This window comes from Rhinolophus sinicus, chromosome 2 (assembly GCF_057876585.1).
Source record: "Rhinolophus sinicus isolate RSI-liver-muscle chromosome 2, RSI-T2T, whole genome shotgun sequence".
NCBI classification, from domain to species: Eukaryota; Metazoa; Chordata; class Mammalia; order Chiroptera; family Rhinolophidae; genus Rhinolophus; species Rhinolophus sinicus.
In genome coordinates, this window is record NC_142502.1 from 185,875,228 (window position 1) to 185,899,297 (window position 24,070).

The 24,070-nt window shown below is 42.9% G+C and overlaps 2 protein-coding genes across 11 annotated transcripts in view; one reads left to right on the plus strand and one right to left on the minus strand.

Moving 5' to 3' along the window:
- Positions 1-511: 511 nt before the first annotated feature.
- Positions 512-2,397, minus strand: LOC148758973 (serine/threonine-protein kinase MARK2-like). The gene has a single exon (XM_088796306.1). It carries the CDS (start codon positions 2,385-2,387, stop codon positions 858-860), a length of 1,530 nt encoding a protein of 509 aa, XP_088652432.1. The 5' UTR covers positions 2,388-2,397; the 3' UTR covers positions 512-857.
- Positions 2,398-5,657: 3,260 nt separating this feature from the next.
- The window catches only part of KIDINS220 (kinase D interacting substrate 220), a 91,722-nt gene continuing 73,309 nt past the window's right edge, over positions 5,658-24,070 (plus strand). For 5 of the 10 annotated variants that reach the window (XM_019755948.3, XM_074331658.2, XM_074331659.2 and 2 more), the window contains exons 1-6: positions 5,679-5,845; positions 16,387-16,530; positions 17,885-17,983; positions 18,991-19,089; positions 22,861-22,959; positions 23,876-23,974. In XM_019755948.3, coding sequence (XP_019611507.3) covers positions 16,423-16,530; positions 17,885-17,983; positions 18,991-19,089; positions 22,861-22,959; positions 23,876-23,974 — 504 coding nt within the window. In that variant the 5' untranslated portion in view covers positions 5,679-5,845; positions 16,387-16,422. Of the gene's footprint in view, positions 5,846-16,386; positions 16,531-17,884; positions 17,984-18,990; positions 19,090-22,860; positions 22,960-23,872; positions 23,975-24,070 lie in introns of all 10 variants that reach the window. The other 5 variants (XM_019755947.3, XM_019755951.3, XM_019755952.3 and 2 more) reach the window with 2 other exon arrangements.

Here is a 24,070-nt window from a genome sequence, read left to right on the forward strand (position 1 = left end):
ATGGGATATGATGTCATCCGGTGGCAGTTGGTGGGCATCTTGCTTTCATAAAGGGAAAGACCACCTGAGAATGACGCCAGCACAGAGGGAAGCAGGCAAAGCCAAAAGGTCAGGGGAGATGATTCCTGTTGACATCACTGAGTGCCCAGGAAGGAGAATCTCTCACAGAAGCCCCTGTGGACTTCCTGTAATATCTCATTGGCCCAAACGGTGTCATGAGTCCTTGCCTCATCCAATCGCTAGCAGGGGGTTAGGGGAGGGGAGTGGTTGCCATAACCGACTTGGACCAACTGTGATTCCTTCAAATTGAGCATCCACAGGAAGAAGGCAGCATGTGTGCTATGTGAGCAAGCAACACCATCCTGCCACAAAGGAGAAATGGACAAGGGAGCTGAGGGTTCAAAGCCAAGGGAACAGAAGACCAAGAGGGTACCCCTTGCAAAGGTGCAGAGTTGTGCCAACTAAGTTCAAGTATTACATCACGCCACGCTCCTCAAACTGCAGGATGCAAAACAAGATTACCCAATACATCTTTCTGAAGCAAGACATTTATTGAAAGGTTTAGAAAACCAAGTTACTTTCATAAGAACCATCCATCCCCTTCCCACAGTGCAGGGGAGGGAAGAAGGGCCCAAGGAAAAACTGCACAGTCTCTGAAGTTGCACCCAGCTGGGGGCCGAAGCGGTAGACCTGCAGCGAGGGTGGTCCCTCCTCTTGTCTGCCAGGGAACTCCAGGCTGTCCTCCAAGGAGGTGCTTCTGAAGGCCTCAGCTTTATCCAGGTCAGCCCCTAAAATGCAGGGAGCCCGGCTTGACCTCCCCAGAGTCTTATTCTCACCCTGCCTTTGCCCACCAGAACCTAAAGGGGCTTTACTTGATTCCATTTGCAGCACCCCTTTTTTGGTGGCAGACAGAAGATCTTCCTGAAAATGTTCAAGCACCTCCTAGCCACGCGCCGCCGGCCCTGTTTATTTTCTTCTGGTTTTCCACTGCTGCTGGTGGTGCTGTGGCTGGAGAGAGAGTCCCCAGAGTGAGGTGCTGGGCTAGGGATGGTGGTGCTGGGACCAGGGATGAGCTCGGGAATGGCGGTCGTGGATCCTCGGCTGGGCTCGGGAGTGGCTGGCCTGGAGCCTGGTCTGTGCTCGGAGGTGGCTGTGCTGGTGCCTGGTCTGTGCTTGGGAGTGGCCGTCCTGGAGCCTGGTCTGTGCTTGGGAGTTGCCGTCGTGGATCCTCGACTGGGCTCGGGAGTGGCGATCGTGGATCCTCGACTGGGCTCGGGAGTGGCCGGCCTGGAGCCTGGTCTGTGCTTGGGAGTTGCCGTCGTGGATCCTCGACTGGGCTCGGGAGTGGCCGGCCTGGAGCCCCAGCAGTACTGGGGAGTGGAGCGCTTGGGAGTGGCATTCCTGGGCCCCCATCTGGGCTCAGGACTGGCGGTCTTGGCTCCTGTGCTAGATGGGCGGATGGTGGTCCTGAACTCAGTAATGGTGGAGCTGGACTCCAGGATGGCGGACGGACCACCGGACTCTTGGGCCTTCTCCCCTGGCTTGTGGTCCGCAGGCTGCTGCTCCGCCTTCTGGGAACCGGACCACTCTGGTTGACCCTCCTGGGCTGGGGAGGGACTGCAGCTCTGGAGCTCAGGAGGATGGAAGGGCTTGACTTTGATGGTACGATGTGAGAATTTGGGGTTTTGCCTGTGTAAGATGTAATAGGTGGCCATGATGTTATTATACGTGTTGTTTGCCAGTGTGTTCTTGATGTCGTCTTGATGAAAGCCCAGAGTCACCAATTGTTCCATTACTCTGGGCTCTATGACGTCACTGGGTGGCTCAACATATGGCTTCAGCTCTTCCTCTTGGTCCATATTAAGCCAGGCATCTGTCATGATGTTCTTCAGGTCTTCTCTATGCTCAGGTTTGGGTGTGAGCAGTTTTTGGAGCAGGGTTTGTACTTCGATGGACAGATAAGATGGCATATCATACGGCCTACTGCCTATGCTCTCCAGCAGCTCTTCCCAGCTGATATCCTCAAAAGGGATGGTGTCCGTGAGCATCTGGTACAGCATCACGCCCAGGCTCCAGGTGTCCGTGGCACAGCCATCATAGATTTTGCTGCGGAACATTTCTGGGGCTGCATACAGGAAACTGCCACAAAACGTGCTGAGTTGATGGATATTGGAGGCAGCTCCAAGTCCAAAGTCTGTAAGCTTGGCATTCATCTCAGAGTCTAACAGCACGTTTTGTGGCTTCAGGTCCCGGTGAGCAACTCCCTTCTCGTGGCAGTAGTGCACTGCTGACACCAGCTGCCGGAAGACGCCACGGGCCGTGTCCTCCGACATGCAGCCGTGGGCACGCAGGTAGTCCAGCATGTCGCCTCCGGGCACGAACTCCATGACCAAGAAGAGGTATTCTGCCGAGCTGATCACGTGGAATAGCTGGACGATGTTTGGATGGTGCAAGTCCTCCATGCAGAGGACTTCGTGCAGGAGAGATCTGCGCATTCTCTTGGAGACCTGTTGGTCGATGATCTTCACCGCCACCTTCGTCTTCGTGAGCATGTGCTCACCCAACACGACCTTGCCAAAGGCGCCCTCTCCGATGATCTCCTGGAGCTCGTAATGGGCACTGATGGGCCCCTGGTCAACACGGATGTCTCTAATGTTACGTGCCATGGTGACCCACTAACTACGCTCACTGACGATACTAACTGTGCTATACAACTATGCTACCAAACAAGAACTACACTAACCACACTGACTAAATATACTAACTGCACCAACACTATTACTGCTAATAGACAATAATAACTATACTAACTACGCTGACACTACTAACTCTAATATTACTGTGAAAATAAATAATAAGTACGCTAACTACGCTACTAAATATACTAACTATCAACAAAAATACTGTGCTAATAAACAATAAAACAATACCACGCTAAAAAGTCCAAGTCCACAGGTCACCACAATCAGCTTCCTGGGCTATAACGGACAGAAAGCTCAGCCCAGCCAGGGCCTTATATAGCATCTTGGGGTCATTCCATCACACTGGTGCTTTATGAGCTCAGAGCCAGAAACTGACCCTATGTGGCTAAGGATAAGCCACAGTGGTTTTCTCAGTTTGGGGTTTCAAGACCCCTTTACTCTGAAAAAAAGGGGGAACCCCCCAAAGAAATTTTTGTTTATGTGGATTATTAAAGACTGATATTTACTTTATTAGAATTAGAAGTCTGTAGGATATTTTTAAAAAAGAAAGAGACTTGTATTAGAACGTTTTTCCAGGGGTGGATAGTGTTGCATTTTGAAAAGCCCCTAAGATGATTTGTTTCCACTCCTCTGCCACGAAATGGTGCTGCCCTTTGAGAAGCACTACTTGGGTGTATAATAAAGTAACTTTTATGTGAAATGTTCATTTAAACGGTATCTACAAGCAATTGTTCTTTAAAACTACCTTGTGCTTATTTACCATAGCTTAGCTGAGTAGTTCCCTCAGAAAGTACTTTCAGGTGTGTATTCATTTGGGATACCTTCAGTTTTGTTTGTTTGTTTGTTTGTTTTGTTTTTAAATAAATGGGACCCTGTTAAAAGTGAATTTGCTTCCAAAAGTGGCTACTTCATAGGCATAAAATTGGCTGGGCACAGGGGAGTCAGACTGAAATAATGCTAAGGACACAAAGGCTGCAAATTTTCACTATTGATTCAATCCAGTTAATTGTTTGCACAATTCCAGTTTCACAATTTCCAGAAGTAAGTGTTGCCTATTTTTCTCTAATTAGTAAATTACCATATGTCAATGTTCAATACATTGTTTAGAACAGATTTTTTGTCAATTTTTGTATCAGTTTAAAATAATCTATTTCAAATCATGGGAAAATCGTGACTATTTACTGAGTATATTGGATCTGATCTCAGTTTTCTTGAAGAGATACTTTTTTTCTTTAAGCTCTGTCTGATCCACTGTACTGAAGCTCCAGACATAGCTGAAACATTTTAAAACTAAACCATTCACCCCTTCAGACCATACCTCCCATCTTTCTCCATTAGCAGCACACAAAATGGAATGAAAGAAACATCTTGGAATTATTATAATTCAATGCTTTTGGATAACTTATTTGTGCCATATGTTTTGTGCCAAGTGTGTTTTTTTCTTAAAATTCATTCATTCAATCACCAGCTCCCTGACGCCATTATCTTTCCATTAGTGAACTTTGATGCACCTCTTCCTTTGGTCTTTCATCTGTCACGAGCCTTTCAACACTCTTCTCGGTGGTGTTTTGGGTTCTACAGAATGCCCCTCCCCATATCCGCACACACTCAGGATTTATAGGAACACTCATCAATACTGAGATATTATGAAAAATACTTCTGTTCTAATTGATACCTGCAAAGGTACCCAATTGGACACCTAACATGGTACCTGAAAGCAGAATAACTCACAACCGTAAAGCCTCCTTTTGTCTGTTGTTGACAGCAGATGCTGCAAAGCTACGTCACACATGTCTGCTTAATATTATCAAAACAAGTATTCATGTATTCCTCTCAGTATCCCGGGTCTGCACAATGGATCCTGCAGACATGGTCTTCATGAGTGCATCGACAGAAACCTGTGTCCCCTGCAGTAAATCAGTCTTGGCCTGCATCACCCACATGCCTCCCGACGCAGTGCTGACTGGGAAATAAGGGAGCCTCACTTTGACACACTCTGGGGAGAACCGAGATTCTCATTATCGAGGAGCTAGTGATACTGAAGTCTGGTGCTATTACTTATATGTCCCAGGGCCTCAGAGCAGACGGAGCCTTGCCTTCTGCTGAGTGGGGATGGCACACAGTGAGAAAGGGTTGAAAGATGGAATTGTTTTCATTCAGTCAAGCAGTGAAGCCGAGCGAGTGAGTGACCAGGAACTGTGTATCACACAGTGTCTTCACTGAGTTAAGACAATTGTTATTCTTTGATTAAAATAGGCCTTAGGTGTTAATGGGAGCCACACAGATGAGCCAAAAAAAATTTATTTTTTAATTAAAAATTTAAATTAAAACAATTTTTTTAAAGAGACAGGTAAAGTTAATTTTCATAATATGTTTTATTAACCAAATTTATCCCAAACGTTATTATTTTTACACGTAGCCAACATAAAAATCATTAGTGATCTCATATATTTTCTTCTAATTATGTCTTCACAGTAGGTTTTATTGTTTTATATGTACAGCTGGTTCTTTGTGTGGTTCAAACCAGCCACACATTTCCAGTGCTCAGTGGCCCTACTGTATTTCCCTGAAATAAGACCTAGCGGGACAATCAGCTCTAATGCATCTTTTGGAGCAAAAATTAATATAAGACCCGGTATACAATGTAATGTAATATATAATACAACACCAGGTCTTCTGTAATATAAGACCATGTCTTACATTAATATTTGCTCCAAAAGATGCATTAGAGCTGATTATCCCACTAGGTCTTATTTTCGGGAAACACGGTACCTATTTAGAGCCCAGAGTGAAGGTGCCCAGGGCTGCAGGGCCAGGTGAGTCACATCCCTGCCCCCTCCGGCTGCCCCTCCAGCTTACAGGCCCCTCCACCCCACGCCCTACCCGTCTGGCCTACCCCCGCCCGCTGCCCCTTCCAGCCTGGCCTCCTGCGTGCTGGCTCCGCCCTCTGGGGGCGTGGCCAGCCGTCCCCGCTTCGGGGCCACGTGATCTGTCAGTTCTGGAAGATGGTGGAAAATGGCCGCCGGGTGTGTTGAGGGCGACGCGCTGAAAGCCGCCGCCTCTGCGTTTCCCGTCTTCTAACCGCGCCTGCGGCAAAGCGGGCCCTTTCCTCCGGCGCTGTCCTCAGGCCGCCTTGTGAGACGGTCAGTGTGGCGGTCGGCTCTGCGGGGTGACCGGGGAGGAGGCGGGGGCCGCGGCCCGGCGGAGAGGGGCGAGGCCGGCTGCGGAGTCCGCGGCGGGGGGACGCGGGGACCGGGGGCCGGCTTTCCGGGCGACTGTGCGCTCCGGCGGCTCCGGGAAGGTCTCGGACTTGCTGTTGCCGTTGGTCAGCGTCTCCGGAGGCCGAGAGGCGCCTCGGGTGGGGGCGGGGGTGGGTGTCAGTGACACAATTACTTTTCTTTTGTGGCGCAGCCTCTGCACAGCCGCCCCCGGAGAACCCCGTCAGCCGGTGCCGCAAGCCGCGCATCCGCGGTGTCCCTCCCGGGGCGTCCCGGGGCGCAGAGGGTGGTCCCAGCCTCGGCTGTCGTCCTGGGCGGGCTCCATCGCCTAGCAAACACCCGCCAGCCGTTGGTTGCGACGCCTCCATGATTTGTTCCGAGGGAAACGATTTCTTTGTCCGCCGGCGATGTTGGATTATGTTTCTTTCAAGTTGTTTTGACGTAGGGAAAGATTGAAACCCAGGCAGAGTCTCTTCTTACTAATAACCGTGTGTGGAGCCATCTCTGCCAGCCGTTGGGGGCGCTTGTTCCAAACGTAGCAATTTTGTCTGAACCTCAGCGATTCCCATTCGGCGGGCCAGGGGTGTGGCTCTGGTCCGTGTTGGTGGTTCCGATCCGCCTTTGTCACTGTCTGCACTTCGACAACACGGAGGGTCAGACATCTGAATTATTTTTAAAAGCACCGGAGGGATCTGGTGCCGAGTCAAGGTTGAGAAACGCTGTGGCCAGGCGAGTTCTTTGTTCTCTGGCTTAACTAGCGCGGACACTTTCATCAGAATCGTTGTGAGATGCTCGTGCGAATGTCAGTTTCTGGGCCCACCCCAGGTCCACCGAGTGGAAAGCTCTGGGGGGGCACCCCAAGGAACACACATGGACAGACTCGGTATTGATAAGTTCCCCGGGTAACTGATGCACACAAGTGTGAGCATCGAGTTCTGCATCCTTCGTGTGCATGCTTTCCAGGGCTCTTTTCCCAAACACTGGGTGGAGTTTCCATCTCAGCTTCTTTGGAGCACCGCTCATTCAACCTGGCCAAGGAAAGCACCGCACAGCCTCACTCACCCAGCAGAAGTGGTGGGGAAGGAGGGAGTGATGATAACCATGCAGAGGAAAGTCCTGACGGGCCTTTTTTTGATAAGGGCTTTGCCTTCCAGTCACCTATGCGTAGCACATAGTCGTTTTTGACGTGTTCTTTTCATCTCCAGTCAGTCACATAGTGTCTTTTGTTTTATATCCAGAATCTCTCTTCTGGATATTTTGGTAGGTTGGGGTGGTCACCTGTGGTGGGATTTTATGTTGTTCAAGTTTATATCTCTCATTTCTTCGCCATCCTCACCCCTGCCCCCTCTCCTGTGGGTTGTCTGTGTAGATGGTTCCCCGGCTGGTATCCAGGGTCCTGATTCTTTGTGGTTTTCTAGTTTGCGCCACATACATTGCTGGGAGATTGATTTTCCTAGGATCCTGTGTGTGCCCTCCCCTCCTTCCTGTCTTTGCTCAAGAACTGTCGACTTCTGTGCTTTATCTACTACCACATTAGGGCTGTTTAGAAGGCAAGGAACAGAGACTTACTCTTTTACTGCAGGGAAAAGGAGATTTATAGAACTGAATGAGAGACAGCAAGAAATCAGGCTCCAAGGTAGCTCCACCTTCTGCGGCTCTCAGGGGCCATATTTATTTTCTCACTTGTGAAGAGCCTTTCTCTGTTCCTATCTGTTGGGTTCTCTCTTTGCTGACTGGCTGTCTCAAAACTCATTTTGCACATGGCCCATGATGACTGGGTCTCTGGTTTCTAATTCCCAGTTCTAGAGAGAGGAATCTTATTGGCCCAGCTTATCTTTGGAGCAGGCACATGCCGCAGATCCTATGCCCATCCCTGCTTATGGCTGATGGCAGGCAGCCTGGCTGTTGAGGGAGGCAGGAGCTGTGGGCAGGCAAAGTCCTACAGAAGAGGAGGACCCTAAGAGCTGCCTGCACAGTTATCCAATTTGATAGTTACCAATGACGTTTCTACTTGTTCTGGACCAGTAGGAGGTTCTGGGGACATAAGAACGAAGGCGACACAGCCCTTATCTTTGAAGGGGTTACAGATCTAACCACCCTCACCTTCCAGTCTTAGCTCTCACTTTTTACTTAAATATCCCGTCCATGTTATTAATTGTTTCCTGGCAGACACCACGTAGTCAGTCAGCGCTCTCGGTTTTCATGCTGTTTCTTTTGCCTGTTATGCCCTTCGTTCATTTCCCACCTGTTGGACCCATTCTTCAAGGATCAACACAAAATGATACTTCCGTGATACCCCATGGGAGTAGTAACTTCTCTTTAAACTCTCATAGCACTTTGGGCTTCTCTAGCACTATTCTACCTTGAATTATAGGTTGGATTTATCCGGTTGCTATATCATTTGCTTTTTCTATTATGTTAGACAAGTTATTTAGGTATGAAACCTGTTTCTTATGTGTAAAATGAGAAATAATATTCACCTAATAAGATTACTGGAAAATCAAGTAAGATCATAAATATAAAAACATCTCATAAACTGTAAAGCGATATATAGATGCTGTTTTTGTGATGAAGGTCTCTTACATCTCCTGTAAGTTGACGGAAGCCTTGACAGGAACCCATAAAGGCTGGCATAAGCCTTGCACATGATGGTGCTCAGGAAATATTTGTAGAACAGATGAGATCTTGCTCCCTGGGCTTCCTTCATTCACCTGATGTCTACTGAGTCTCTTCTATGTGCCTGGAAATATGTCAGGATCTGGGGCAACAGCCATGACCAAGCCAAGCTTACTTCCTGCTTGGGAAAACAGATACTGCAGTAAAGTGCGGTGAATCTTTAAGGCTGCTTTTGGAAGAGCCCAGAGGAGGGGGAGAAGGAAAAGAAAAGAGGAAGAAGGGAGAAGAGAAGGCGCTAAGCTGGTCTGGGGGGGAGGGGTGGTCATGGAAACCTCATAGGGAAATTGACATTTACATTGAAACCTGAAGGCTGTCGGGTTTGGTTGGGCAAAAGTGTGTGGGGGTTGGCGGGATGCTGCAGAGGTGGGGTGGAGAGGTGGGGCAGGGGTAAGACCCTGGTCCTTGTGAAGGTGAAGGGGAGAATGAGTTGAAATGACAGAAAAGTTCTGGGAATGATGAGAGGAAGATGGGATGTGAGGTTGAGGTACTGCTTGAACACAGGTGAGAAAAGAACCTGTGCAAAGGATTTATTTAAGAGGGAAAGCAGTGCTAATCAAAGGTGAAGCCACCGACGGAGGGACTGGGAGACTTGCCCTTCGAGGGGCACGCTCTGAGATCAAACTCTGGATTTATCTTGTTAGAAGCCTGGCTGATGGGCGTCATTTTGTAACTATCAGCTGTGGCAGACTCTTCTCTCCTGTTAAATTAATAAATGTGATGTGACTTGATCAAATTCAGTTCGGGAAACATTTATCAATTCTTTAGTATGCACAAGAAACTGGTCGGTGCTTCTGAATTTGTGACGGTACCAACTTGTGACGGTCCCGCCCTTCAGAAACTTAATAAAGAAATGAAGCATGGATGAATGCAGAGGTTACCAGGTGTATAATCTGAACGATCGGCAAAGCCTGCGGTAGTATTTCCCCCCTAAACACACAGGGTAGAGAATCCTCATGTCCCCGTCCCCCAGGTCCAACTAACAGTTACCCATATTTTGCCAACTTTAGTTCAGCCATTGCCCTCTTTGCCCAGTCATCCCCTTTTTCTTCCAGTACATTAATGAGACCTCCATAGGGAAGGAATAATGTCTTATTCAGATGGTAAGTGATAACAGTAGCACAGTGCCTTGCAAATTGTAGACTGCCAACAAACTGTTGTAAGATTGAACTGTTATTGAATTATAGCTGTGTAGAATTGCATGCATTTTCTCAGAATTATATGACAAAAATAGATCACCTTTCCCTAATAGATTCGTTTGAAAGGATATCTTTTGGGCAGCTTAAGGCAAAACAACTTCAATTTATAAGATTTTTTTTCCACTATTTTATTAAAATTTTCAGATTAATCTTAGTCTTAAGAAATCGAAGTCTAAAGTTTTAATTTTAGCCACTATCTATAAGAGTGATAACTATTGTATGTTTTCTGTATCTAAAGGTGATATACATAAAATCCACATAACAGATTGGGGGAGAGGTAATAAGATTTGAAAATCTAAGATTTTTCTATTTTTCTTTTCTTCAACAGTTGAGGTCAATACCTGTAGTTACTTTTTTTCCCTTTTACTGTGCTCATTCCAGTCTTGTTTGGTATTGTTGTGAAGCCCCAATAAGGGCTTGTCAGACCTTTGTGTGTGTGTGCTTTAAATTTTATTTTAAAGCAATTGCAAACTTACAGAAGATTTGTAAGAATAGTACAAAGAACTCTCTTTTACCCCTTACTGAGATTTACCAAATGTAAAATTAAAATTTAGGTTGCACATAGTATATGTAATTCCTGCTAATTCCATAACCACTTATTGATGATCTACCAAGCCCTTACTTAGTTTATGAGGATGAAAAGATGAGGAAGATGTTTCCATAAAATGGTAAAATCCTGTTTTCAAGGATTTCACCGTAAATTAATAATTATGACACATTATTAAATCGTAATACTGAAAGTATCCATTTAGTATAGGTGTACCCGTTGAAACGGTGCAGGGCAGGGCACGAGAAAATCAAGAGGGAGAAAGGAGGCGGTCCCAGCGGAGGTGACCCCTGTGCTGGATTTCTTTTTTTTTAAAGATTTTATTGGGGAAGGAGAATAGGACTTTTTATTGGGGAACAGTGTGTACTTCCAGGACTTTTTCCAAGTCAAGTTGTTGTCGTTTCAGTCTTAGTTGTGGAGGGTGCAGCTCAGCTCCCGGTCCAGCTGCCAGTTGCAGGGGGCGCAGCCCACCATCCCTTGCTGGAGTCGAACCGGCAACCTTGTGGTTGAGAGCCCACTGGCCCATGTGGGAATCGAACCAGCAGCCTTCGGAGTTAGGAGCATGAAGCTCTAACCACCTGAGCCACAGGGCCAGCCCTCGCTGTGCTGGATTTTGAAGGAATGTTTTTGGTTTGTTAGAAAGTGGCCAGTTAGGCTTTTCAGGTAGTTGGATTGGCGTAGGCATGCTCGCTCATTCTGAGATATTGGGTTATCTCCTGCGTGCTGGCTAGACACTGTTCTAAGTGCTGGAAGTAGTCTCCACTCTCACTGAGCTACGGTTTTGAGTTGGAGTGCAGATTGAAGAGGCAGACAAAGAGAAACAAACAAACAGATGGTGTTTTAGAAGGTGTATATTGGGTCAGTGTTGCTAGAGGCTTAAATGAAAAGAGGAGAAGAGGCTGGAATTAGGAGGACCACGGGGCCACACTCAGGAGTTTATTGTGTCACATCTGGAGGACACAGAAATTAGTCATGTTGGGCAACACAGTCACTCTTGTTGCTTCGGTGGAGCAGCTAATGGGAAAAAAGTTATAGAGTGCGTCTACTAACCATTTGGCCTTTGGTGGAAGCATTTTGAATATACCAAAAAGTAAAAACATTGTTAACCTATTAAATTTGTTTGCAAGTTCAAAAAATGATCTTACTGCAACCTACGTAAAGATTTTTTTTTCTAGCCTTGCTATTGGCTGTATCTGCCATTTCCAAAAAAAACGATGTCAAGACTTAACTTTTTTGTTAGTTGTGCAGAAGACGAATAACCTTATATTTCCACCAGAGAATAAAAGCTGTAGACAATAGAGTCAAATGATGGCCATTCATTGCAGAAGTATAGTGTCTCCTGTGGGTCAGGAACTGTGCTAGGAGTTAGGTCTTTCGTATAAAACAAAAGACACTAGTGCTTTCTCTTATGAAATTTATATCGTATTGGGAGAGACCGCTGTCAAACAGGTAAATATGTAAATTATAAATTTAGAAAAGTGCTGTGAAGGAAATGAAGAAAGGCTCCTGTGATAGAGAATAATCCAGATTAGGGGAATCCATGAAGGAGGGGGTAGTTAAGAAATGTTAAAATTCTGTTATTATGTAAAATAGCTAATAGTTCTCAAGTTTGTATGTGTTAAACGCTATCTTAATCACTTTTCTTGTGACTATGCAGTTATTTAAAGACAGTGAAACAGTGAGGTCAAGAAACTAGCCCAGGCCGATGAAATATTAAGTAATAAAGTCAGGAGTCAACCCCAGGCCATCTGATTCTAGGGTCCATACTTTTTACCACTACACTGGGAAGAAGGCCTTTAAGCAGAAGGCCTTTTTGAAGAGATGACATTGAAACTGACGGTTGGACAATGTTTATGTTTTTGTCTGTGTTCAGGTATGATTTCCAAGCGGTCTTGTTTTTGTCTTGACATCATAGTCAGAATGACCTCTGAGATTGTGTTCTGTGAGATAGTTTATGTCCAGATGAGAACGCCAAGGTCTAACTGGCGTGCCCGGCCCACTGCTGACCCTCAGGGACGGCTTTGCTCTTTCTCAGCCCCTCTTATGTAGGTGTTGGGCTACACGTAAGGTGGGCGCTGCCTCAGGAACTTGTGGTTGAGGGGAGATGTGGACAGGATGAGAAGGGTGGGAAGCTGAGTGGTGTGAGCAGTCCGCATGTCGATGTGTACACAGGATGCGGAGGGGTCCCAGGGCTGGGCCACGGGCCCCCTGAGAGGGAGCAGCCAGTCAACGCAGGCTTCCAGGAGAAGCGCATGGCCTCACCCAGGAGGAGGTGCTGTCCAGGCACCTGTGTGAAGGGTGGGCTCTCGAAGCTGCCAGGCAGTGAGTGCAAAGGCCTGGAAAGAAGAAAGACTGGGCAGCCAAGGAGCTGCAAGTAGCGAGTTTGGCTGGAGCTGTGGGTGTGGGTGTGAGGGGGGAAGTGGGTGTGGGGAGAGGGTGGGAGGAATGGGACCTGGAGGGGAGGAGGAATGAGGCTGCAGCGGTGAGATGGGGCCAGATTGTGAAGGGTCTGCATGTCCTCACCGTCGTGACCAAGAACTGAGTTCCTGGGTCCTCGCCGCTCTACGCAGGGCAAAGCTTGTCGTAGGCGTTAGAGAGGAGTCTTTGCAATGGCTGGAAGAGGCTTCAGGGTTTCAGTTCCTTGAATAACTTGTGGGTAATAAAGCCATCATCTTCTGTTCTCCCAGCATGAAGTTATGGGAAACTAAGGGGAAGACTTTAAGAGACCTGTATTTTTTATTACTTTTGCTTCATTTGGCAACTGGATTGGAGGGGGAAAGGCAGGAGGAAGGAAACGCAAGTTGGGAGACTGTCATGTTGATCCAGGTGAGAGATGGTGCAGGAGACATGTTTAGCACAGGTACCTAGACCACAGCGTTTCCTCTTTTCTGGAAACAGTGCCAATACTATGTGACCTTGTAACGCCCTCTCAACCCTCTGACTGACTACAGTTGGTTCCCGGCTGATGCCTGTACAATCTGGGCAGTCAGAGCCCTTCTCTGGGACTTTTGGACTTGGGAACAATGAATAGTCTGCTTTCTCTAGTTTTAGAAACTGTTTCATTTGGGGCTAGTTGTTGACAGCCATGTTCTCACTTGTGTAGAAGTTAGTCTGTGAAAGTATATTAAACCAATAGAGAATGGGAAGTCTACTGGCATTTGAGGTCCAGTGGCACCCACCTTTCCCACAGTGTGGTTATGGGAAATAAACCAGTATCATTAAAATACATTTTCTGTTTGCTTGAGGTACTTTAAGTTTGTCTGTTGCACTGTTAGGCGTCTTAATTAGTGTGGGTGGCAAAGGCCTAAAACTAAGGCCTTGAGAGTGGTCTTGGCTGATCTCAGACATGAGGAGGTAAACTGCACAGAAAGTGGTAACGGTTGGACTCTGACGAGAGAAGTTGGTACTTTGGAAGAGTGGCTATGAGAGTGTTCCAAATGGAGGCAGCAAGTGAACAAAGGCAGGTGTGTGGATAAGCATGGCAGCTGGGGGCAACTTTGAGTGCCTCAGCGTAGCCATGCTCCAGGATGTCTGGGCTGGCAAAAAAAAAGGGCAGGTCGAGCCAGATCCTGGATGCCCTCCTGACTCCGTATTAGCCTTGATCCTATAAGAAGCAGACATAAGTGGAGGTGTTGGATGTTGGCAATGACTGTTAATACAAAGCTCTTACGCTTTCTAATGATAAAAGTATCACATTCTAGAAAATCAGGAATTGAAGGTTCTAAAGAAAATAAAATTATATTAATGCCATTGTAGTATTTAAAAATGTGTATATTTTAAATAGTTGAGACGCTTATATATCATTTCTTAGTTAATTTTTTCTCCCAGTTAATGTATCACGAGCATTTTTTCTGTCAGTACGTATTTTAGAAATATTTTGTTGACTGCATATTATTCCACTGTGTTAATGTATCATAATTTATGTAATTCCCCCATCTCTAAGATTTTGTTCTTACGAACAAAATTATGTTGTGTTTAAAATCATTGTCCATGTTTCTTGTGGTTTTTAGAATTGAATCCTAGAATGAAGTTACTGGATCAAGTAACATAACCTTCTTTGGTGATTTTTTAAAAGTAAGGTATTAGTGAAGTACAGTTTACATACAATATAATTCACTGTTTTTAGTGTTCAGTTTTGAATTCTGACAAAGGCATATAATTTTGTGTAACCACCACCACAGTCAGGATGTACAACAGTCCACGAGCTCCCCAAATTCTCTTACACCCCGTTGTATTCATCTCATTCCCTCACCTTAAACCCTGACAGCCTCTGGTCTGTTTCCTGTCTGTATAGTTTTCCTTTTCTAGAATGTTCTTTAAATGGAATCATACAGTGCTATAGTTTCTGTTGTCTGGCCCCCAAAGATAGACTTACATCCCACATGGCAAACCACATTCACCCTGTCCCAAAGCCTTGCAAAGTCTCAAAACATCACAACATCAACTCAGAGTCCAAAATCTCATTTGAATCTTGTCAGCTCAAAATTTCTAATTCTCATCATCGAAATCAGGTGTGAGTGAGGCTGTGGGCCTAGCCCATCCTATAGGAATAGGCACAATTCCTATTTATCTGAGAACCTATGAAACCCGAGAAAAAAGTTGTGTACTATAAGACGCGATGAGATCACAGGCATGGGTACCAGGTGTAGACATTCCTGTACAAGAGGGGGATGGAAGGAAAAAAAGGAGTCACCAGTGCTAAACAATTTTATTAAGAGAGCAAACGCTTTTCATTTTGGTGAACTCGGATTTATCAATTTTCTTTTTTAAAGGACCATACTTTTAGTTTTATATCAAAGAAATCTTTGCTGAATCCAAAAGAGTCGGTTTTCTTCTAGAAGTTTTGTGCTTTTTGATATTATAATTAGATCAATTTTGTGTTAGTATATGTATTTGGTGCAAGGTATCAGTGGAGGTTTGTTTGTTTATTTGCATTTGCGTGTCCAATTGAATAAAACAAAGTTCCTACTCTTTCGGGACTTACATTCTCGTTGTGGTAGATGGACAGTCAGCACACAATATGTTGTATTGCTGATGGTGGTGAGTGCCCTGGAGCAGATAAAGCCGGGCAGGGTTGGGAGTGCGGGGACCACTATGCAGTGTGAGTGAGGTTGTTACTATTTTACAAGACATGGTCAGGTTAGACTTTCCTAATGAGGTGAGTGCAGGAGGTGAGGGGGCGGCCACCTGCATGCCTGTGGGAGAGAAGTTTCAGCAGACAGAAAGGCCAGTGCAGGGGCCCCAGGTGGCCCCCTGCTGGGCGTGGCTGAGGAGGAGGCTAGAAGTGTAACCCGTCACTCAGACCGAGGTCACACAGTGGATTGTACCTTGAGTGCTTTGGGAAGCCGGCGGAGGGCATGGAGCAAGCAGCGACGTAACCTGACTCAGTCCTGCTCCCCGTGTGGGGCGCCTGGGAGCTTGTTCAAGATGGACTCTGGGCCGCACCCACACCTGCCGTCAGAATCTCTGAGGGGAGGGCCCAAGCATCTGTGTTTTACAAGGTCTCTAGGTGATTCGGTATTACGGTTTAAGAAGCTCTGGTCCAACTTGTGTTTTCAGAAGGTCGCTGTAGCTGCCTGTGGAGCAGGGACTGTGGGGCAGGCAAAATGGAGGTGGGAGAGCAATGGGATCCAGGGGAGACATCACGGTGGCTTGGCCCAGGGGTGGGGAGTAGTGATCAGACGTGAAGTTGATGTTATTGGTAGAGCCAAAAGGATTTGCTAAGAGAGTGAATGGAGAGTGTAAGAGGATGAGGTTGGTCATAGATAATTCTGAGACTGGGCCTCGGAAGAATGGAGTGGAGCTGCCATTTCCTGAGGCGGAGAAGACAGCAGAGGAGCAGTGGAGCAGAGCGCTTTCTTTTATTTGGAGGGAGAAGATGGGGATGAGTGTGAGTTTTGGAAAGAGGGGTGGGCATTGTGACAGCTGAGCTGGGGCTTGGTTTTCACTCTTGCCAGTGGAGGCGTATTTGTACAAGTTAAGGTTAGTTGTTTTTTTGTTTTTTTCCCCTAGTCACAAATTATGTATATTTAATCTGCTTTCAACAGGTATTGGAATAAAGGTAACTACAGCGTTCTGTGAAAATGTCAGTTCTGATATCACAGAGTGTAATCAATTATGTAGAAGAAGAAAACATTCCTGCTCTGAAAGCTCTTCTTGAAAAATGCAAAGATGTAGATGAGAGAAATGAGGTAAGACCCAGTTTCTAAAACTAAATTCTTTTCACAAATCTTTGTTGACCACCTACTATGTAGAAGGCACGGTGTTCAGTAAGGATAATGGTGAGGAAGTAAGGAATAGGTGGCTCTCACCCTCGGTAATATTGTTATAAGAAATTATAATGTCTTACAGTTAAAGCACTTCAAATTCCATATTTTTGGAATACGTTTGAATTTACATAAATGATTGCATATTGAATTTAGATTTATGATTGACTTTTTTTGCAGATGGAATAATCAATATTTAGGAAGTTTGATTATTACTAAAATCTAAAGTGTTTCTAGGAAGCATTAGAGAACTTCTACACCCAATTCTCCTTTAAATGGATTAACCAGACAAAATTAGGACTTTTTGAAATATTTTCTTTAAAGGAACCCCAATTCTCTTTCTGAGTTGTTCATTCCACACACCTTGGGATTTTAAAGGCCCTACATCTTTAAGAGGCAGTTAAATAGGTCATGTGTTCCTTTTAATAGACAGAGAAGTATATATTTACCATTTTCATTAACTTATATTCGCTATTTCTATTCAATAATATGAGTAAATAAAATGTTGCTCTTATTTCGTCATGAACAGCCAAGCTGCAACATTTTATGGACTAATAGATTTTTTTTTGTATGACTATTTTGATGGCAAAATATGTATTTGTTTTATAAAACTTAAGAAAAATAATTGTTTCTAAAATTATATTTTCAATGTAGTGTAATTTTTTTGCCAGTGGATAAGAGGAATGAGAAGTCATTTTAGTTTTACACATTTACACAGGGTGCCAAAAAAATGTATACACATTTTAAGAAAGGAAGAAGTATATTAAAATTGAAATACTCAGTATATACCAAGAACAAGATGAATACAAGTCACGTGTATACATTTTTTTGGCACCTCTAGTATATGTATGTGTATGTGTGTGAACTTTTCCCCCTCTAGTCCTGATAATACATCTTGTATCTATTATTAAAACAACGTTCTATTAAGATACCACATTCTAACTGTATTGTTAGAGAATTTAGTTACCATCAATAGCTTAAGATTTATAGATATATTGTGGTAATTACTTTTCAGAGTCTAGTGTTATTCATATTTACTTATTTTGAATGGAATTGCAGTGATGAAAACAGATTACTAATGTTGTGGTAAAAACAAAAAAATTTCATTTTCTTTTTGACTTTTACATTATTAATAAACCAAAAATGATTCTAAGTTAAAGAAATACTACAAATGTTGCTTCACACCCCATCACAACAGTGTAAGTGTGGTGTATTTAGCTGGTATTTTGGTTAAAGTACAGCATCTTGACAAGCTCTCTGTGTCTTTTACATTCTCTAGTGTGGCCAGACTCCACTGATGATAGCTGCTGAACAGGGCAACCTGGAAATAGTGAAAGAATTAATTAAGAATGGAGCTAATTGCAACCTGGAAGATCTGGTATATATTGAATTAATTTACTCACTAGTCTTCTTTTTCTTTTCCTTTACTTGGCTGTGTTTTTGTTTTTAAGAAGTGATTCAAAAATATTAGGTTGCACACTGTACTGTCAGTTGTATAACAACTTTGCCCAATAATATGCTCAGTCACGTTTTTAAAGGGTAATAAGAGAGAAATTTTTACTTTGAATGAAAGTTCTCAGCATTTCATATTTTTCATACACAGATAGCACTGGCTGGATAGGGAACGTAAAATTAAATGTCTGCCTAGAAAATATCCGTGTATGAGTCATATTGCTAAGTAACTCCCCATAGTGGTATCTTATTATAAATATCACTACATATGATGATAGCCAGAAAGATGTGGTCCCTTCTGATATCACTTCTGAGGGATAAATCACTGTTCTGAGAGGTTTACATTTCCTCTTACTGTCTCTGTTTCCCAGGAATTGTTTTTTAGGGCCACACAGCTATATCTATTTTTTATTGATGATTTTAATTGAATGATCATTTGAATTACATTACACTCATGAATGAAAGCTAGGATAGGATACTGTAGCCTTTATTTAAAAAATAGAGGAGACTAGTTCTTTATCACACACTTTCTAAACGTATCATATGGGATCACTTTAGTTTGATAGCCTATGAATGTGCTCTTACATCTGATTCCAGTGTTTAATTTCAATTTATAGTAATTGCTAGCCACAAGAATCAGCTCTGACGTTCTGATAGTCATCTCTTCTCCTTTAAAACAAAACGCAATGTGTGGTTAGAAGTCCAGTGAAAGACTGAACAGCTGTTGTGAAACCATTTCTACACCATTGTAATAACACGAGTAGATAGTAAGTTCTCTTACCAGAACTTATGCTTCGTGTTAGAATAGTTTCGAGCGGGTTAGACCATGTCAGTTGGTTATGATCATTTGGTAGGTACATTCGAGTTTATTTTTCCTCATTTTGAAAAGTGATTTTTGGTGTTGAAATGGTAACATTTGTGTCTGTTTTCAAGGATAACTGGACAGCACTTATATCGGCATCCAAGGAAGGACACGTGCACATTGTGGAAGAGCTGCTCACGTGTGGGGCTGACCTGGAGCACCGCGATATGGTACGGACGTCTGTGTGGCGTGTTCTTAGTCAGCTGGACTCTTAGTAACAGACGGAGATGTGTGAGATCGTGTGCTTTTATGTGTCAGGGGATCCTGTAATGGTGTTTTTAGGATTTGGGGTTGGGCATTGAAATGACCCTCAAGAATGTTTTAAAACCCAGGTGATATACGTTTTTTAGAATATTGTTAGTCATCATTTTCAGTTTATTTTAGAGTTTAAAATTCTAAAATATTTAAAAAAACTCATTACCCTTTAATATGTCAGTGTTTTAGAACTTAGGAGAGAATTGTTTCCTTTTAAGAAGAACATAGTATAGTTTTAAAAATAATTTTGATTGTTTTGTCATAATTTTCAGAATAATATTTATAAATTTATTTAAAAATATAATTGTGTTCGGCTATGCCATCTATACACATTATAAGTTTAGAAAGATATGATTCTTAATGATCTTAGCTCTTATTTGATCTTGACATCTGCTTAAAGAATAAAAGTGAAGAAAGGGATCATTTCTGGCTTATTTATTCTGCAAAATGTTCAATCTTTTCAAAAATTAATTTTAACAGTGAAGAAAGGAAGGAATTAACCTGCCTTGGCATATAAAACGTGTATTACTTTGTTGATGAAGTAACATGTACTTTGTATATGAAGTATAGGTGGTCTGAGTTTTTAAGAAACAGCAGCATTCCACCATATTGTGCAGTGTTCTAGAACAATTCTGTGTGCTAAGGGTTAATTTTGTTCTGATAATTTTGTATATAGCTCAAGAAACTGAGCCTAGAGGTGCTCTTTGCCCAAAGTCACTCAGCTGCTAAGCAATCAGGCTGAGTTTTGCACCCAGGTCCGCCTTACTCCAAAAGCTTTCTCCTCTCATCGTTCCACGTATATTAGCAAGGGAGTTAGGAAGTATAAAGTATACATATGAATGTGTAAAAACTTAGTAAGATTTTTTAAAACATGATTTCTTAAACTTTTTTCGTTCTCTGTATTTCTCATTTCCCCAAAGTAATTATCACAACACCTTTCAGCATTTAAAGGTCTTTGTGGTTGGCACCAAAAATTAGGGAAACTGTGGACTGTGTCTTCCTTAGTAGTTAGTATTGAGGGGCCCTAATCTCAAGGCACTGAGCTTCGAGGGAAGGCATGGTCCCTAGGATTTGTGTAAGGAGAGGAGAGTGACAATGGGGGTCATCTGGGATTCAGAAATAATTCCAGGATATAATGTCAGGAAGCATAGTGAGGATTCTTGCTTGTAGAGGACGGGTACCAAATTATAGCTCTTGCTGTAGGCAGTCAGTGCCAATCTTTTCATTTTGCAAATTTGGACATAGTTTTCTCAAGATAAAATTTTTATCTCATAGATTCTTGCATAGGATGGCAAATTAAAGTCATGATATTAAAACAGTTCTGGGCGGGTATTTTACAAATTAAAATATTGTTTATGTAAGACTTGACTAAATGCCCAGCTTTATAATTTGACCAAAATAAATTATGTCAGCCTTCCCATGTCTTTGATACTTTTCAAGACTACTCACCTGGAGTTTTTAGACTGTCTCTCAATTTGGATTTGTCTGGTTTCTCATGATCAGGTTGAGACTGTGCTTTTCTGGGAAGGACACCACAGAGGGATGGGCTCCTCGTCAGGGTACCTGATGTCAGGCTGTGTCACTGGCGATGCTAGCCTTGGCCTTGATCTCTTGGTGAAGGCGGTGTCTGCCACATTCCTCACTGTCGTATTACTAGTTTTCCCTTTGCAATTATGTACCAAAGATTTGGGGGAAGATAGTTTGATATTCTACAGAATATCCTGTTTTTGACTGAACTTTTGCTCATTTGTTTTAGCATCTGCCAATGTAGCTTTCGTGCAGCAGTTACTGTTGGGTGATTTTTCTATTTCCCTTATTCCCTCTGCATTTATTAATTGGAATTCTTCTGTAAGGAAGAGTTCTCTGTCTCACGTATAAATATATAGGGACTCATGAATATTTATTTTATTCTTTGGGTTATAATTCAGGCCTGTTCCTATTTTGTTGCTCAAGTTGTCCCAGCTTTGGCCATTGGGCACTTCTGTGCCCTTGTAAGATGTCCTATCCTTTTCATTTTCTTTCTTTTTTTTTTTTTTTTTGAAGCACTTCCTTACCTTCTGGCCCAAAAGGTGCTTCTGGCTCAGGTTTATCTTGTATTTCCTCTGGCTTATTTTCCTGATTATCAGTCCTGGAATCAAGTTTTCCAAGGAGCCCTTGTCCTTTTATTGGACAGTGGTATTTAGAAATCAATATCTGGGTGTTAAGGTGTGCTTATTGTTTCTGAGGTGTCACTGGTTGTAGTCCTTCTCAATGGTTAGATTAGGAAATACACGTTCACATACTAACTCTTACATACAAGTACATTTGTTTCTGTATCTCTCTGTTTGTATATACTTATATTTTAAAGAGAGACCAGATTGATCCCTCCAACTCAATCCATTATAGCCTTCTCCGTTTCACTCTTCTCTGATGGTGGGAAATCTGGCTCTCATTATCTGCATGATATATTTGCTTATTTGTTCAGCTTTGGTATACAAATAAAGTAGTTCCAGATTTCTAATCCAGACCTTGAGAGAAACAGATTTACCTACTTAGTACAGTGTGTACAGTTCTTGTTTTTAGCATTACAGTATTCAGTCAAAATATTGTTTTCCAAAGTAACCTAGGATCAGTTTCTAAGTAATTATGTGATTCATTTGTAATATAGTTAGATTCTGTCCCAGTCTGTATTCTGTCTTTACATATTATGGTTGACTTTTTAAAAAAAATTTACGTACAGTAAAATTCACTCTTTGTGGTATACAGTTCTGTGGGTTTTGACAAGTGCATGATGTCACATACCTACCACGACAGTCTATATAGAACAGTTCTGTAACTGCAACTGTACCCCCACTCTGCTTCTTTATAATCAACCCCTCCACCCAGTCCCCTGCTTTTGGCCACCACTAATCTGTTTCCCCTTTCTACAGCTTTGCCTTTTTCAGATTCGGCAAGTATTTTTTAAATCTCTTTTTTAGTGGTAATGAAACAGCATCAAAAGGATTAAGTGATTTATATTCTCAGAAGCAAATGTGGATGGTCCAAATACTGGTTTTAAGAAAACAAAATATTTGTTTCTTAGTATAGTTTGATTACATTGGTCTCTTTTATTGAATTGCATTATAGCTAAAGAGAAAATTACTGGGGGGGGGGGATTGCTTCTGTAGCATAGAAAATAGAAATTTATTGTGCTATTAATTCATACTTGATGGTTTCGCCCACCCCTGGAAATCATGATCTGCAGATCATTGTCTTAATGTTGTCTCTTTAGCAAGAGGCACTGTGTGGTCTGGGATTTCTAATGTGCCTAAACGCAGGAGTTGAATGTGGTTGCTGGTACCCCTCTCTGGAAGAAGTCTAGATTCGCACAGGGTGGAGACTATCTCGGGACATAGAAAGTTTTCTGAAGAAAGAATTTTAAACAGCCAAAGTAAATCTTGGAAAGAGTCCGACATGAATGTACCCTCTTTCAGTTTTCATGATACAGTACAAAGTTTGGAGTAGTTATTTCTGGACTTAAGAGATTGACTTATTTCAGGTTACTCTTGTATATTTCCCTGGAGTGCTTGGGAATTTAAAACTATATGTAGTAGTGACTTCATCAAACAATGAATATTGTAAATAATGTTCACACAAGGAACTTCATTAATGGCATATTTGTGCCTGGAGACAATCCAGTGTTTTATCTTCCCTCTTCCTTTTTTTAGGGAGGATGGACAGCTCTCATGTGGGCATGCTATAAAGGCCACACTGAAGTGGTTGAGTTGCTTCTTTCTCATGGTGCCAATCCAAGTGTCACTGGTCTGGTAAGTTGAATAAGAAATTCATCTGTAATGTAAGTGGTAAGTTCTCTCAGGGAATACTGAAGGCTGAGTAGACTTCAGAGTGGATAGAATCATCTCCATCTTAAAGCTAAGAATGAAGAATGTGATTTCAAAACACAATCAGAATTTTTTTCTCAAGCTAAGCTTATTTCTCAGTTTTTATCAACAAAAAGACAGCTCTTAGAGCTTAAATATTAATTATAAGCATATAACATTTCAAAAGGAGATTTTGAAATCCTTAAGTCTTGTTGCCTGTTTTTTTGTGGGTGTGCATTCTTAAAGTGTTTTTTTTTTTTTTTTTAATGAAAAGAGACATTTACCAAATATACACTTGTCTGTACGTTCTTATAGATGGTAATATGTGCATGGTTACTTTTCTTGAGGCTTGATCTCAGACTGGGAATCCTTTCATAATATACATGTAGTCAAATAGTCAAATCATGTTATACACTTTAGGTATCTTACAATTTTATTTGTCAGTTATACCTCAGTGAAGCTGTAAAAAAGAAACTTTTGTTCAGGTAATGGAAGGATTATATAAGGCAAATTTCACATCCCTTTTAATCTTGCCTGTTGGCTAGATAATTGTGTTGAATCTATAAAAATAAATGTATTCATAATATGTATTTATTTAAGGTTGAGTGTATCTTAGTTGCCAATTATGTATTATGAGTATTATGTGTGTTTTTAAAGTGGAGAATGGTCTGTAACTTGATTTTTAGAATATTACTTTGTATTACTCTGTTTGTTAATTACTTTTCTTAGCAAATGTATGCTGTAAATATCCACCTAAAAGATTTTTGCTTCCCCCCTCCCTAAATTCCTCCCTTCCTATCCTTCCTTCCTACCCCTCCTGTCTGCCTGCCTCCATGCCTACCTGCCTACCATCTCCCAGCAGTACAGTGTTTACCCAATCATCTGGGCAGCAGGGAGAGGCCATGCAGACATAGTGCATCTTTTACTGCAGAACGGTGCTAAAGTCAACTGCTCCGATAAGGTAGGTCAGCAGGTCTTCCCAGGTCCAGTCCATACTATGTCTGTCCACTCAACTCAGTGTGTCTCAGTTACAAGTATTTTCATATGCTCTCATGAG

Bases quoted from the DNA above. Each gene is read 5' to 3' on its own strand.
- LOC148758973 (XM_088796306.1), bottom strand. From the start codon at position 2,387: ATGGAGTTCGTGCCCGGAGGCGACATGCTGGACTACCTGCGTGCCCAC.